Raw genomic sequence first — 15,970 nt, 5'->3', positions numbered from 1 at the left:
TTTAGATCTTTTGTTGCCAACCTAGACAAAATCCATGTTCCTAATGACATACAAGAGGCTCTCGGTACACTTGGATGGAAGTCTGCTGTTTGGGAAGAAATCAGTGCACTGGAAAAGAATGGAACATGGGAGATCACAAAATTACCAACTGGAAAACGTCCAGTAGGTTGCATATAATAAAAATGGAAGTGTTAACCGATTCAAAGCTCAGTTGGTAGCAAAAGGATTCACTCAATCATATGGAATCGACTACGAAGAGACATATGCCCCTGTAACCAAGTTAAATATAGTGTGGGTCCTCTTATCTTTAGCGGCAATTTAGATTGGTCTCTTCACCAACTAGATGTCAAGAATTCATTTCTCAATGGAGACCTAGCTAAAGAACACATGAAAATCCCTCTTGGATTCGAAACACAAGCTACACACAACAAAGTCTGCAAACTCAGAAGATCTTTATATGGGCTCAAGCAATCCCCAGGAACTTGGTTCGATAGATTCACAAAGATAGTCAGGAGGTATGGCTATTCTCAATGTCAATTTGATTGTACACTGTGTTAAATACTCTCCTGAAGGAAAATTTTTTATCCTCATTGTATATGTTGACGACATCATTCTAACAAGAGATTTTTGAGGAGGAAATGAGTAGTCTCAAAAGTCTTCTAGCTAAAAAATTCGAAATCAAGGACCTTGGGAATCTCAAATACTTCCTAGGCATGGAAGTGGCAAGGTCAAGGAAGGGAATCTTTGTCTCCCAAAGTAAATATGTTTTAGATCTTTTGAAAGCGACTGGGATATTCGGATGCAAGCCAATAGATACTCGTATGGATTCAACAACCAAACTAGGAGCCAAGGAAGATAGTGCACCAATGGATAAAAGCAGATATCAAAGACTAGTTGGAAAACTTATATGTTTGTCTCACACCTGACTTGATATTGGTTTCTCTGTCTGTATGGTGAGTCAATTCATGAACAAGCCCAAAGAAGAACATATGGTGGTAGTTTATAAAATCCTACGCTATCTGAAGCTAAAACCAGGTAAAGGATTATCTTTTGAAAAGAATATTTAGTGATGCAGATTGGGTAGGATCAATACATAATCGAAGGTCAACTTTTGGGTACTGCACATATGTGCGGGGAAACCTAGTTACATGGCGAAGTAAGAAGCAATAAGTTGTGTCAAGAATTAGTGCAGAAGTTGAATTCAGGGCAATGACACACATCATCTGTGAAGGAATATGGCTAAGAAGGCTTCTAAAGGAATTAAAGATTTCAGGTGAAGAACTCATGAAGATGTTCTATGACAATCAGTCAGCCATCAGCATTGCAAAGAACCAAGTGCATCATGGTAGAGCAAAACATGTGGAGATTGATCAACATTTCATAAAATAAAAAATAGAGGAAGGAAAAATCAAGATGTTGTATGTGTCTACATGTCTCCAAACAGCTGATATCCTTACCAAGGCTTTGCCAAAAAAGAATTTTGATGATCCGAGTTCCAAGCTGGGCCTAATCAATATTTACAGCCCAACTTGAGGGGAAGTGTAGAATTATTAGATATCTATCAGCCTTTATTAGAGGCTGATCTTTAGGAGATTTACAACTAACAAATCAGTTGATTTGTTAGCTATTTTTGGTTACACGATCCTACTGGATTTGGGTAGCATGTTACCCGATTCTGTTGATAGTCTTTCCTATTTTATTGCTCTCCATTTTAAATAGGATATTCTATTTTTAGTAGGTTGTAAATATCCCTAGTAATTAGATGAGAATTATCATCTCTTTAAAGGGAATGTAATCTTTTTCATATGTGAGTGGAATATTCAGTTTTCTTTTCCACATTTCAACGATAAATAATCTATTCCCCCTTCAGCCAAAGATGTATCCTAGCTTATTATGAAAATTAGACAAGGAGGATTACTATATAAATAATCTATTCCCCCTCAATCCAAAGGTGTACAAACATCACTTAATCCTATCTTATTACAAAAATTAGAAAAGGTACGTTTAAATAAAGCCTTCGTGAAAGTATCTCTTAACTATGAAATGGCAGCCCATTTTTGTCTTAAAATATTTTTGTAGAATCTTCAACTATAGAATGAAATTTCCATGGAATTCAAATGTGAGATTTAAATGCAAATTGAAATTTCGCCCTTAATTTTCTTATTATTCAGTGACCCAAGGATTATTGCAAGGGCTAAGAAGTCATTTGAAAAATTGAACTTAGATATTAGCATTTTAGTCATTAGCATTATTATTCTTATGTGCTAGAGTTATGTTAATAAGTGCGAGTTAGTAAGGGTATTATGGTCATTGGAATTGTACTTGACATATATTTTAAATAGAGGGAGAGACCTATCATTGAAGCTAGGTCTTCCATTTAGCCCAATTATTCAACATGGTAACAGACCAAGATCCTACCTAAACCCTAATTGCATGACTGCTGGTAAATCAAACCCTAAACATCATAGTGCCACACAATCTGCTGTTGTAGAAGGGTCATCAGCATCACTAAAGTCCAGGAGCAGGTTCAGCAGTTGCCGGAAAAAGTTGCAGTCACTAGGGGTGAGCAAACGGTCGGTTCGGCCAAATTCGGTTAATTAACCGAATTAACCAAAAATTTTAGTTAATAAATTCTGTTAACCGAACCGACCGAACAAGGAAAGGTACTCGAACCGAACCCGATCGAATTCCTTTTCGGGTAATTCGGTTAACCGAATCGAATATGTACCTGAGTCATTTAATCGATCCATCCAGCTATTGGAAGAGGGATTTGGGATCGAGATCGGGACGAGAACAGAAAACTGGGAAGTGGGAAGAGGGGCTTTGTTGCCGGCGCTTAGTGCCTGAGCCTCAAGCAAAGCAACGAAGATTGAAGAGACGATTTGCGAAGAGGGAGAAGGAGAAGTGGAGAAGGACTGTCTGCTAAGTTTGGCGGAGGGAAACAGAAGAAGGACTGAAATCTGAAGGAGAAGGAGAACTGAGGTCCGAGACCGAGAGGGGAGACTGGAGAGGCTGCGGCGCGGTCCGAAACCGAGAGGGGAGACTGGAGAGGCTGCGGCGCGGTCCGAGACCGAGAGGGGAGACTAGAGAGGCTGTGGCATGGTCCGAGACCGAGAGGGGAGACTAGAGAAGCTGCGGCGCAGAGGAGACTTTGAAGGAAAACTGGAGAAGGAGAACTAAGGGTCTGAGTTCGAGACGTCGAGACAGAGTCATCAAGAAGGCAGAAGTTGCGACACAGATGAGACTTGAGGGTTGAGAGGACACAAGCAGTTGGCCAGTCGGGGCCGTTAGGCACAGAGGAGACTGGAGAGGACTTAGCATATATATATCTATTTTATATTTAAATTTTAATTAATTCTTAATTCGGATAATTCGGTTAACCGAATTAAATTTTTTCATAACCGACCCGATAACCAATTACCCGAAATTTAGCGAACCCATAATTGAACCGACCGACCCCTATTTGTTAACCGAACCGAACCGACCGAAATTGATCGGTTAATTCGGGTTTCCCTGAATTATGCTCACCCCTAGCAGTCGCTGTAAAATCCTGGACGCTGCTTCCTTTTCAACACCTCAAGAAATACCTCATATTTTGCAAAACTAACCACATAGGAAGCCACAGAACCTGCCGATATTCCAGCCCTCAAATTTCATAGCCAGAGGAGCCTCCACGTGCCGGCCGAAATCTGGCAGTGCCGACCCCACATGCTAGCCTGTTTGTCATCTTTTTTGTCCAAAGATGGCACCTTTTTTAGTTGCTTACATGTGGAATTCCGGGAATGATTGCTTGCTAATGCCTGAAGTTGTTGGTCAATAATTATAGAGTTCATTAAGATCTGAAACAGTGGTATTGCTATGTTCTTGTTTCATTTTTATCTTTCTTGTTCATTGTGTGCTTGTGGTTTGCTCCGGTTGTCGAACGTTTTGTGTTGCGATGACGTCTATGAATTCCAGGAAGAGATGTTCGCTGTGTATTTCAGATTTTCTACTGTATAAAGTCTGTTGGTACTGTTAGAGCTGTGTGTTGGTTTCTTGGGGCCGTGTCTAAGTCTCTTGTGGCAGTGCTATGTCTAGTTGTTGGTGACTCGTTTCTGGTTGAATCAATGGTTGACTTGTTTGTGTTCGGTTTGGTTGGTCCAGAAGTTCACTTGTGGTTGTTTCGGTTTGTTCAAAAGTTCATTTTTGGAATCCTAAGAGCATTTGTTAGCTGCTGTATTGAGGTTGTGTGTGTGTTGGGATGGCATCCTTAAATTCCAAAAGTTTGTTTCCATCGTCAGACATTTGTTCAAGTGAACAATGTACTAAAACTATCTCAGAGGAAGAGTATTCAAGACTCCTAGATTATCAAACATCTCATCACATCGCATCTTTTGCTTAGAATGGTAATCCTACAGTTTATATGTCATCTGATATCTTTCCTAGTTCTGTGATTATTAAGGAGCTGAAGAAGAGGAAGACAATTGGCACGAGATGTGAGGCTTGTGAACTTTACTACTTTGAGTTGGTTTCTCCCATTTTCTGCACAACTGCTACTACACTGATTTGAATCCATTGTTGCCTTGGTCATCCGTCCTTGGACAAATTAAGAAATAGCTAGTTCCTAACTTGAGTTTTTGTGTCTAGTCTTAAGTGTGAGTCTTGTCATCAAAACATCATCATGTTCCGTTTGCTTCCCAAGTCAACCAGATAGTCCTTTCATGCTGTCCATTCTAATGTTTGGGGTCCGAGTCATGTCACGTCGAAATTGGGTTTCAATACTTTGTTACATTTGTTGATGACTTCTCTAGAATGACTTGGTTGTATTTAACAAAAGATTGTTCCAAGTTGTTAGTATATTTTGCGCCTTCGATTCTCAAATGAAGACTCAGTTTGATATGCCAGTCAAAATAATTCGTAGGGATAATGCTAAAGAGTACTTTAGTACCCAATTCAGTTCTTATATGACTAATTCTGGTATGATCGATTAGTCATCTTGTCCCCACACTCCATAACAAAATGGAGTTGCCAAATGGAAAAAGAAACATATTCTCGAAGTCACTCGTACCCTATTGTATCAAATGAATGTCCCTAAATTTTTTTGGAGTGATGTTATATTCATTGCTTGCTTTCTGATTAATAAAACACCATTCTTTGTCCTTAGTGATAAAATCCCATATTCAATTATCTTCTCTAAGGCTCTTTGTTCTCCCTTCCTCCTTGTATCTACACGAACGGATAATTAGGATCCTTGCATTATCAAATGATATCGATGTTATAGCCCTACTTTACATCGATTCTGTCTCTGCTGATGTCATCATTTTTGAATCTTCACCATACTACTTTGATTCCTTGAATTCTGTTGACCTTAATGAGTTCCTTCCTCTACCTTTTCTTCCATATCCTGACCATATATCTGTGCCCAACCCCCAACATCTTCAGGTAGTTTGAGTCGTTTCCATTGCTTGGATCATCCCAGTTTGCAGTTATACATGCAACAGCTCAAGGGAGGAGAGCCTCCTCTAGCTTCCACTTCTATGCCTTTAGTTCCCTCGTCAAATGATCTTATTTCCCAACTCCCAAGATGTTGATCCACCCATTGTTGTTTGAAAAGGTAAACGTAGTTGTACCCAAGATCCAATCTCTAATTTTGTTTGCTATGATTTCTTGTCACCCTCATATTGCTGTTTTGTTAGTACTTTGTCTTCTGTTGCTATTCCAAAATCTAATTATGAAGCCTTGCCCCATTTTGGGTGGAGGAATGCAGTTATAGAAGAGATGCATACTCTATAGGACAATGATACTTGGGACTTGGTACGTCTTTCTCCAAATAAGTTTGTGGTTGGTTGTCATTGCATGTACCGTGAAGGTTAATCTAGATAGTTCCCTGGCTTGATTGAAGGTGCACCTTGTTGTTAAGGAATTTACTTAGGTGTAAGGCGTGGATAATTCAGATACATTCTCCTCTGTAGCCAAACTCGACTTAGTACATTTGTTCATCTCCTTAACCACTACCTTTCATTGGCCTATGCACCAGTTAGATGTGAAGAATGCTTTCCTACATGGTGATCTTCAGGAGGTGGTCTATATGTAGCAACTGCTTGGTTTGTTGCTTTGGGAGAGTGAGGCTTAGTGTGTCGGCTCATGAAGTCACTATATGGTTTCAAACAGTCTTGGAGGGCATGGTTTGATCGTTTCAGTGTTGTAGTACTTGAGTTTGGTCTTCAACAATGTGCAATAGATCATTGTGTATTTTATCGATTCTACTTATTGTGTATATGGATGACATTGTGACTATTGATGATAATGATCATGGTATTCAAAGCTTAGAGCATTTCTTGCATATTATGTTCAAGACAAGGGACTTGGGACCATTGAAATACTTGGATATAGAAGTATCGAGATCTCGTACAAGAAATTCTTATCACAAGGGAAGTATGTTCTTGATCCTTTAGATGAGGCGAGGTTGTTGGGATCTAAACCTATTAATACAACCATGCATCCCAATAGTAAGTTAATGCCATACATGGGTGATTTGTTGCCTAACCCAAGATGGTAGCAGGGACTTGTTGGAAAGTTGAATTATCTTATAGTCACTCAACCAGATCCTTTGCAACAAGCATTGTGAGTTAGTTTCTCGATTCCCTTAGACCAAGTTAATGGGATGTAGTAGTTTGCATTTTGGGATATCTCAAAGGTGCACTAGGGAGAGGTCTCTAATATTAGGATGAAGGCCTCACTCATATTTTGGGATATACAAATGCAGATTGGGCTGGGTCGCCTTTCGATCAAAGATCCACAACCAGTTGTTGTATCTTTGTTGGTGGTAAATTGGTGTCTTGGAAAAGTAAGAAACAAACTGTGTGTGATAATTGAGCTGCTATTCATATTGCCTCCAATCCGGTCTTCCATGAGCGGACAAAGGATATTGAAGTTGATTGCTGCCTTATTTGGGGGAAACTTGTATAGAAGCTCATTACAACCACTCATGTGAAGTTTGAGTTTTGGCTTGTTGATTTGTTCACTAAAGGCTTGGGACATGCTCATGTGAAATTCATTTGTAACAAGCTAAGAGCATATGATATATATGCTCCAACTTGAGGGGGAGTGGTAATGATTATTTAGTCATTTAACTATATTATTATTATGTGTTAGGGTTATGTTAATTAGTGTGAGTTAGTAAGGGTATTTTATGGTCATTGGTGCACTCGACTCATTTAATGCCTTTTTCTTATTTTTCAAATCATTTAGCCAAGAGATTTAGATTTTTAATGATATATGCTTGACTTTGGATGAATAGGCTTAGAGGACCAAAAAGCCACAATAGATATTTCTTTAAGTGAGCTGAGCCAATATTGCCTTGATATAAATTTTAATGCGTGTGAGAGGCACGAGTTCAAATGGCTATGAATTTTAAGGTTCGTGCATAGGTTTTTTTGAACTTTGTTCTATCATCTAGATTGAAACCTATTTTAATCATTTTAGCCATTTAACTTAATTCATGAGGATGAAGCTCTAAATGATTTTATATAAAGTTTGAGAGCTTGGAGGAAAATTGAATACTCTTAATAAGTAAATTTCTATTATGTTCAGAAGAGTATTTAGGATAGGCAGGACATTTATCAGGATAGGAAGTCTAAAGATATTGTACTAACTGTTTTAGCAAAGACCACTAAAGTATATGAATTTTGACTGTAGCTCTTTGGTGATTGGAAAGTATCCTTTAAGTGTGATCACTATTTTGAGTAAGGATACGAACCGTGGAATAGGATGAAAACTTTACTGAATGTGATCGTGGTTGGTAAAGATTTCCTATGGAGGGATTAAACCAAAATTAAAGGATTTACAATTTAAACTCAAAGGGACCAATCCCATAGTGGGTTCCTCTAATTTGGTTATGGAAGTATGTCTTTTAATAAGCACCAAGAGAATAAGGAGATGTGATTAGTGGTGCATAAGCCTAAAGTGATGACTAAAATTTTGATTACTGAGATTAGGGTTAAAGATATGTAGAATATGATGGACCCCTTAAGCTCATCTCTGTGTAATGGACAGTAGTTGCTTAAGATATTCATATTTAATCCTGAACTAAGCATTAAAAATTTGATACCAAGCAGGGATACTTTTGTCCATTTGGAAATGAATTTTTATTCAAGTGGCCAATAATTTTATATTTCAACCAATGAATATATACATTAAGTTCAGATTGGTTATTTTGCTTGAATTTCCGTATTGGCTTAAATTTTCAAGATCCTTAGTATGTAAAATTTTAAATAGTGAACAAATACTAAGTGTTTACGGTTTCAGCCCGAACCACTTTCTAAGCCTTTAGACAACACTACCCACTACAACTAATCCTAAATGCTAAGGAAGAATTATGTGATCATGTAATTCCTGTTTGAGTAAATTCTTCCTTGAATTTCAAGAGATTTGCTTTCTTAACAACCCATACCATTTTTCTGTTTTTGATTCTTGATGGGTTAGGACTAGATGGTACTTTGACTCTTCAGACCCGTTTGGGTTTCACACCTTTCCTTTTAAATGGGCAATCAAATTTTGTGTGCCCCTTCTTTTTACATAAGATGCATGTGGTGTGAGTATATGGACCGGAGGAGGTACTAGCATAGTGTTTTGATGCTCTTACAAAGTACCCCATGTATAGGTTCTTTCTCTTCTTATTTTCAATCCCATTATAACCTATACCTTCTTTGTCTAAGGTCATCTTCTGTGAGCCTAGAAGCTTGTCTAAGTTTTCTTTGCCCCTAGTAAATGTATGAATGATTTTGGTTTGGTCCTCAATTTTTCTTTCTAGGCCTTGAGTTTTTAGATCTTCTAAACCTTTGCAAACACCTTGTAGCTTTATAAATTCTTTAGACATTGTGTTTGCTTTACACTCAAGTTCTACAATAAAAAGATCTTTATTATTATCATTTGAAGTTTGAGATCTTACTGCATTCAATTTTTTTCTAATTTTTCATTCTTGTTTACTAATTGTTTGATTTTAAAATCATTTTCCCTTTCAACAAGAACTTTTGATTCACATTCTTTCTCACATGCCTCATACTTGTTCTTTTAAAGCAGTATATCTTTTTATTAGCTTTAACAAGTGACTTCTGAATTCTAATATATTCAATTTGCAATTCTTCATAAGTTGGCATGCTTTCATCATCAGTACTATCATATGATTCACAATCAGACACATCATTCAAATAAGCATATGAATCATTTTTAGATTTATCTACTAAAGCTGAAGGAATAGAGATAACCTCATTATCGGTTAAAGCAACAAAACATTGGTTACCTCCTTCAAGATCAGTAGAGCTTGATTCACACAGAGAGATCACTTTGTTTTGCATGGGTGTTCCATATCTCTCAAGTTCATCCCAGATCTCCTTAGCATTGCTACACGTCATAACCTTACATAAAATATTAGAATCTAAAGCATGTAGTAAGGTATTCATGACATCAAAATTTACTTGCACTAAGTTTCTATCATGATCATTCAATTCATACGCAGATTTAGGAACATTAGTACAACCAATGGATTTAACAGGCATACTATCACCCTGATCAATGACATTCCAAAATTTCCAATTTAATGCTTTCACATACATAGTCATTCTGAATTTTCATACAGCATAGTTATTGCCACAGAATACTGGTGGGTGTGTGACCAATCTTCCCTCACATGAAGAGGATGCACTAACACGAGCCATCATGATTTTTTACTAAATGACGTTTAAGTCTAAGTTACGAGACTCTAATACCAATTGTTAGCTTTGGTGCAATCCCAAGAGGGGGGGTGAATTGGTATTTAAAAATTATCACCTAGGTCAAGTCACTAACATCAATATTACACAAGCTTAGGGTCAATCTATGCAATAAATAAATAAACATACACGTGCAGTAATAGTAAAGTGCGGAAAGGTAAACAGTGCACGCGATATGTTAACGAGGTTCGGCCAAATTGCCTGCGTCCCTGCCTTGGCTACACCAGCACAAGGATTCCACTATGGCTCATTTAAACGGGTGGAGCGGCACCTAATACAACACACCTTACCAGGGTGGCGCACCTAGCTTTTCTAATCGGGTCTAAGCCAATCTGGGACTATTCCACAAGGCTAGTCTCCCTCTTCAGGCCCATGCCTGGAATACAACAAATGGCATAAAATTTTTGTACATGGAAATGCGCTTCTTTACAAGAGGATATGTACACCAGTATAGCTCAAGCAATAATGCAAGCACGAATGATATGTAAATATGCTCAGTACTCTAATGTGTGCTAAACATTCAATCAAGTATGATAATCAATTCAGATCTAGAGTGTATATCAAAGCAAGATTTGAAACATAGTATGTGAATATCACAAAATCAGATCAAGGTTTCAAATATGCTAGCTAGTTGATTTAAACAACTCAACAAGATATTTTCAATGTACTAAGCACAAGGAGTGTTTGAATGCAAACTTTGAAAATGATTTTTGCACACAAAAATATAGGCTTAGGTAACTTGCAATGACAATGCAAGAACCACGAACCTCAAAGTTTTCTCACACAAGATTTATCAAATGAAATATGTGGAAGGACTTAATGCTATACTCTCAACTAAAATCAATCAAAAAATATAGCAAATGAGAGTACTAGCTGGTGAGATTAGGCACAATCACTTTAGAAATACTCACAACACTTAAGTGATCAAAGAAAATGGAGTGTATGAGTGTTTGGGAGTAGTATAGGCTAAAAAGACATTTTTGAATTTGAGAGAATTTTGGCCTTAACCAAATTGCTAATCCTTGCTAATTATTACAAATGAACATATATATATATATATAGGCAAGGAGGAATTTTTGACCGTTGGGGACTCAATGGGGATAATTAGAAAAGTTTAAAACAGGTTTAGAAAAGTTAACCCAGTTTACCCCTTTTAATATTTGGTAAAAATTAATTTACCCCACGAGATTTGGGTGCTCAGTCTGAGGTTCGGGTGCCCGAATAGACTCAGTTAGAAAATTAGTTTTTAATGGTTCGGGTGCCCGAAGTCAAGGTCGGTTGGCTGAACAAAAGACATAATGTTTCTGTCCGCGGTTCGAGTGCCCGAATACAAGTTTTGGTTAACCGAACTAGCAAGTTCAGTCGCCTGAGGCCTTTTTGAACGCGAAGGTTCTGGCGCCCGGGTTGGTGAAAAGTGCCCTGACATGGGTTCGAGTGACTGAGGAAAATATGTTCAAATTGGTTCGGTCTGCCGAACAAGAAGTCAACAATTTGACTTTTTTCGGGGTTTGGTCGCCTGAGACGTTTTAAATGCCATAGGTTCGGTCGCCTGAGCTCTCTCAAGATTTTCAATTAAGTCCAGTTTTGTCTTATTTAATTCTCCTGATATAATGAGTGATGTTGAGGACTATTTTACGTGTAAGTGCTGGGACCTAGGGTCTTTCTAAGGTCTTTGAGGACGCCGAAAAAATCTAGCATCGATCAACCTTTGGTTGACCAAAGGGCGATCCCTAAGGTCTTTCTATGGTTTGTGTAGGTACCTAGAGTCCAACTAGGGTTTATTTGAGCATACTTACCTATCATGCATGTTGCAAATTATTACAAGTCATAGGAGTGTACAATCCATAATAATATTACATCCCAGAATGAAGAAAGTGAAAAAGAAATACAAATACAACACAGACTTCTTTATTCATCGGCACGAACACCGCACGCCATCATGATATGTTTTTCAATTTGAGTACGCGCGCAAGGTGAACCTGCATGCAAGCCTTAGTACAACCATCAGTACTAAGAGTATTTGTCATGATTAAAACTGGGTGTGACCTATCAGGTCAACAATGAATAATATTTAAGTGATTATGAATTTTATTATTATTAATTAAATATATTTAATATGAATATTATATCACAACTATTGCACCTCATAGTCTCATACATAGCGTACTTGTCATTTATGCATTTCATTTGTAATATATCAATTCTGAAACTTGAATTATTATGTGTATCAACTATTTTTAAGGTTCCATGAAAGAATTCTGTGCTTTATGTTTAATACAAATATCATGTTACACCTACTGCACATCATAGTCTTATACGCAGCATACCTGTAATTAATGTATAATATATTAGTTTTGAAACTTGCATTATTATGTGTATTAACCATTTCTGAAGTTTCATGAAAGAATTCCATGCTTTACTACTAATTTTCATCACTTCAAAAATAAAAAAATTGAAATTTACATTGGAAATTTCGGTACTTTTGGAGCATCAAAATTTTGTTGAAATCAAAATTTAAGACTTTGTTTGAGCCGAATAATATCCTACTTTTTGTGCATATATCTTTGGGAAAAAAAAAAAAAAATGATTGGCTTTACATTGTGATTGAGGTCTGGTTAGACGTAGTATTGAAATAGGATGTACTATCATTTTTCATTGTTAGATTACCACTCTACCTATAATAGATAACACCTATTATAGGGAATAGAATAATCTTTTAAAGACCACACCATTAATGTGGGCAACAAAACTAGAACCTAAGACCTTGTAATTAGCTCTAATACCATGTTAGGTTATCATTTATGTAAAAACTTAAGCTATTGGGTTGTAGGCCAACAATGTATATCAAGCTTTAACATTTGTGATTGACTCTCTCTCTCCTCTTCCTTTGATTCTTCTTACTCCTTTACTCTTTAATCCAGAAATGAGTTTTTCTCTACATAAGGCTTGATATTAAAACCATTATTTCTTGGCATCTTTCCAACCTAATAAACATGTTTACATGCTGACGCTAGGGACCATGGTTTTAAATTGCGGTTGCGTGTAGCGTAACATAATGGTAACGAGTGTGATGGGAAGTGGGAGTAGCGGATGTTACATTACAGGAAGCGGGTTTAACGACCGTGAATTTTTTTGAAGCACACAAAACCTTGTGCATATTAGCGTACTTGCATGTTTTAAGCTTTTAGCCCTTAGGAAGAGTTTTAGTGTATTTTGGATCATTTAGTTCGAGTAACTAAGTTCTTTGGTAAGGGCAACAAGTTTACATTTGTCTTAAATCACCATTGATAGAAAAATTACATGTGTGTGTGCATTTATACTTCTCATTGTTCTTATTTGTGATAAATTCTTATGTGTGCTAAATTAATTAATAGAACAAAATACATTATACACTCCATTAATCTATTAGACACGTAAGACATACAAATAATACAAATATAAAATAGCTAGAAAAGAAAGATGATTGAAGTTGAAAAATATAGAACATAAATATCACAATACTAATATTATGAAAATAAAACATTTTCCTAACTAGTATTTTCAAATCGTTAATTAATGCATCTATTGTGAGTATTTAAAGAAATAGTAAATTTTGTATCATTGTCATCTTCATTATAATCTTTTCCCCCTCTCGCCACATGGTATATTGAGAATGATTTATGAAAGAGAGGAAAAAAGTGAGAAGAAAAAGTAAAAATAAAATAAATTTTTTGGTCTAACAGGTTTGTAGCTGTTATGTAACGGTCGTGGTCCGTAACGGCTGCTATGGCTGTGATTTTTCTTCGCACCGATTTTGTGGTGTGTAATGGTATCAGCAACCCAAAAAACCATTACGTAACGGCGTTACGTAACGGTTGCAGTGTTTATTTAAAACCATGCCATGGACTGTGTCACTAATGCCTCAGGCTTATACCATTTGATTCTTTTTTTTTTTTTTTGTTCTTTTCCAGCATCTGGAAATTTCACAACAAAATTTATACAATTTTTTTTTTTGGATGGCATTTTCTTTAGTCTTGTATGCAGCTCATATAAAAGCTTTTTCAGTAGAAATGGTACTTAGCTTTGTTTCGTTAAAGTCGAAATTTCCCTATGCAGTTCATTTTCTGCAGAAATGAGGTGGATGTTATTCGCCTACCAACCATTTGTGCAGAATAAGAAAGTTGAATTAATGCAGGACAGCGTTTTGGTGGTTAATGGATTTGATTTTGTTAGGTGGATTAGTTCCTTGGTGATTTAGGTTGGTGTGAACTAGGAAATATTAACTGCAAGGGAGTTGGGACTCTTCTCAAGGTCTGGTTTTCAGGGCTGCAGCTGCCTTTGGTGTCATACAGCTGTCGCAAAGGAGTGTATCTTTCCTGAATTTTGTGTTATCATGTAGTGCCAGCCCCTCCCTCAAAAGGAAAATAAAAAAGAAAAGCAGTTTTAGGGATCATTTGGTGAATTTAATTTTAATCAGTATCAGGTTTGTTGATGTTAAGGTTAGAGTTAGTTTTAGACGTTAATATCATTTCTTGGAGTGACCATGCTTCCACAAATAAATCTTAACCTTAGCTCTCTTGATGAAGTTTGAGTTTTATGGTAAACTTGGGCAAAACAAGATCGTATGTGTGCTCCTATGCATGTCTTAAATGAGTTGTCAGTCTTCTCCAGTTATGCTTGCTTTTATAGGTGTGAAAAATTCATGCTTCTATTTGATACTGTCGATTAATATCCTCCACCCCCCTCCCCCCAAATCCTTTTTTTAATCCCATAACATGGATTAATATCCCTTGAATTGTGTATTATAGTAAGTTGTAGGGGATATAATCATACACCATATAACTAGATTGATTCCTTAAGAGGTTTTGAGATTAGTAGTTTAATGAGAGCATGAGAGGCCTAGGCTCTATTTTCAGTTTTAGCTCAACCAGTTTGCATATTCCATCTTGTTTTTAAAGTTTCATCATCTCCTAATAAGTACAGTTGAGTGACCATTTTATCTTAATGAAGTGAAACTATGTTATCCAAGCCTGATGTGTATTTCTATTCTTCTCATTTGAGTGTTTTGAGGGAAAGACATTACTTGGATAGTTTTGTGTCAACAAGTTATAATTTTTGTCAAAATGATGGTTTTGAATAGACTTTGTTTCTTAGCAATGTTTTTGATTTATTTTTCCTTTTGTCTCACTTATTTCTATGTTTATTTTGTTATGTTTAATATTGCATTAAGATTTCTAATTCTTCCTATTTCCAAATTTTGTAGCTTCAAGGTGGAACTATTCAGGTTCGACCTTCGATGATAAAGGTTGAGGCTGATGCAAAACTTTCCCATGTAAAAACTGAAAATTCATTGGAGATTGTTGGGACGAGGTACATATTACCTGATGTTTATTTCATATATTTAGCCTATTGTATGCTGGTTTTATTTATTTATTTATTTATATAAATTGCATGTAGTAATATTACCAATTCTATCTGTGTTGCACTTTGTGTCTTTAACTCTTTTCACATAGCCAACTGCAACCCGAATAGAGGAGGATTGTGTTGGATAGTTGACAGTGAATGTAAAATTGATTAGATTTATATGATATGGATCTTTACCAATTATTTACCCCGGTGCCCATTACAAGCGATATGTTGCTCTTTCATCTATCTGGAATATAAAAAATAGGAAGGTGGGCTAGGTTGTTGGCCAGAAGTGGTGTGCCATTTTTGTGCCAGGTACATTGTTAAAATGCTGGGGTTTCAACACCATTTTGCATGTGAGCAAGTAAAGAAGTTAGTTTTGGGAAGCAAGAGTTAGGTTGTGACCAATATAGTTGGCACAATGGTTCGAAGAATTATTGACGTAATTTTCCTTCAAATAATTAACTGGGTTAGGAAAAATCAAGAGAAATTGAGAATTCAGGATTTAAGCTTTGGTACACCGAAATGAAAAACCTAAGAATGAGGTAGAAATTATTGTTGACAGTTGTAGATGTCAAAATAGTAGAGGATACATTCATAAGAATGTAAGATGGTATTGGTACAAAATACAATAAATACCATTTATGTTTCTCATGTAGGCTTAACCGGATGCTTTGTATGAGATTCTAAGAAGATATGGATGATATTATACAAGGGACAGAAGCAAATGGGCTCAAGGTTTCATACTTATAGTGCAAAAGGCCTATCGCAAAATGAGTCAGGCCATGATTGTTTAAAGAACACTGTACTCTGAAAATTATTGAGCCCAATAAGAG

At 36.5% G+C, this 15,970-nt stretch overlaps 1 protein-coding gene across 3 annotated transcripts in view; it reads left to right on the top strand.

Annotated features, from left to right (window-relative positions):
• The window catches only part of LOC131158292 (probable RNA-dependent RNA polymerase 5), a 155,708-nt gene that overhangs the window by 60,286 nt on the left and 79,452 nt on the right, over positions 1 to 15,970 (top strand). For all 3 annotated transcript variants that reach the window (XR_009137442.1, XM_058113054.1, XM_058113052.1), the window contains one exon: positions 14,992 to 15,098. Coding sequence is in view for 2 of the 3 variants with exons in the window: in XM_058113054.1 (XP_057969037.1) it covers positions 14,992 to 15,098 (107 nt within the window). In the remaining variant the exon portion in view is untranslated. The remainder of the gene's footprint in view (positions 1 to 14,991; positions 15,099 to 15,970) is intronic.

This window comes from Malania oleifera, chromosome 6 (assembly GCF_029873635.1).
Source record: "Malania oleifera isolate guangnan ecotype guangnan chromosome 6, ASM2987363v1, whole genome shotgun sequence".
Classification (NCBI taxonomy): Eukaryota; Viridiplantae; Streptophyta; class Magnoliopsida; order Santalales; family Ximeniaceae; genus Malania; species Malania oleifera.
The sequence above is the reverse complement of the archived record's forward strand: the minus strand, read 5'-3'. Positions and strand labels throughout refer to the sequence as shown.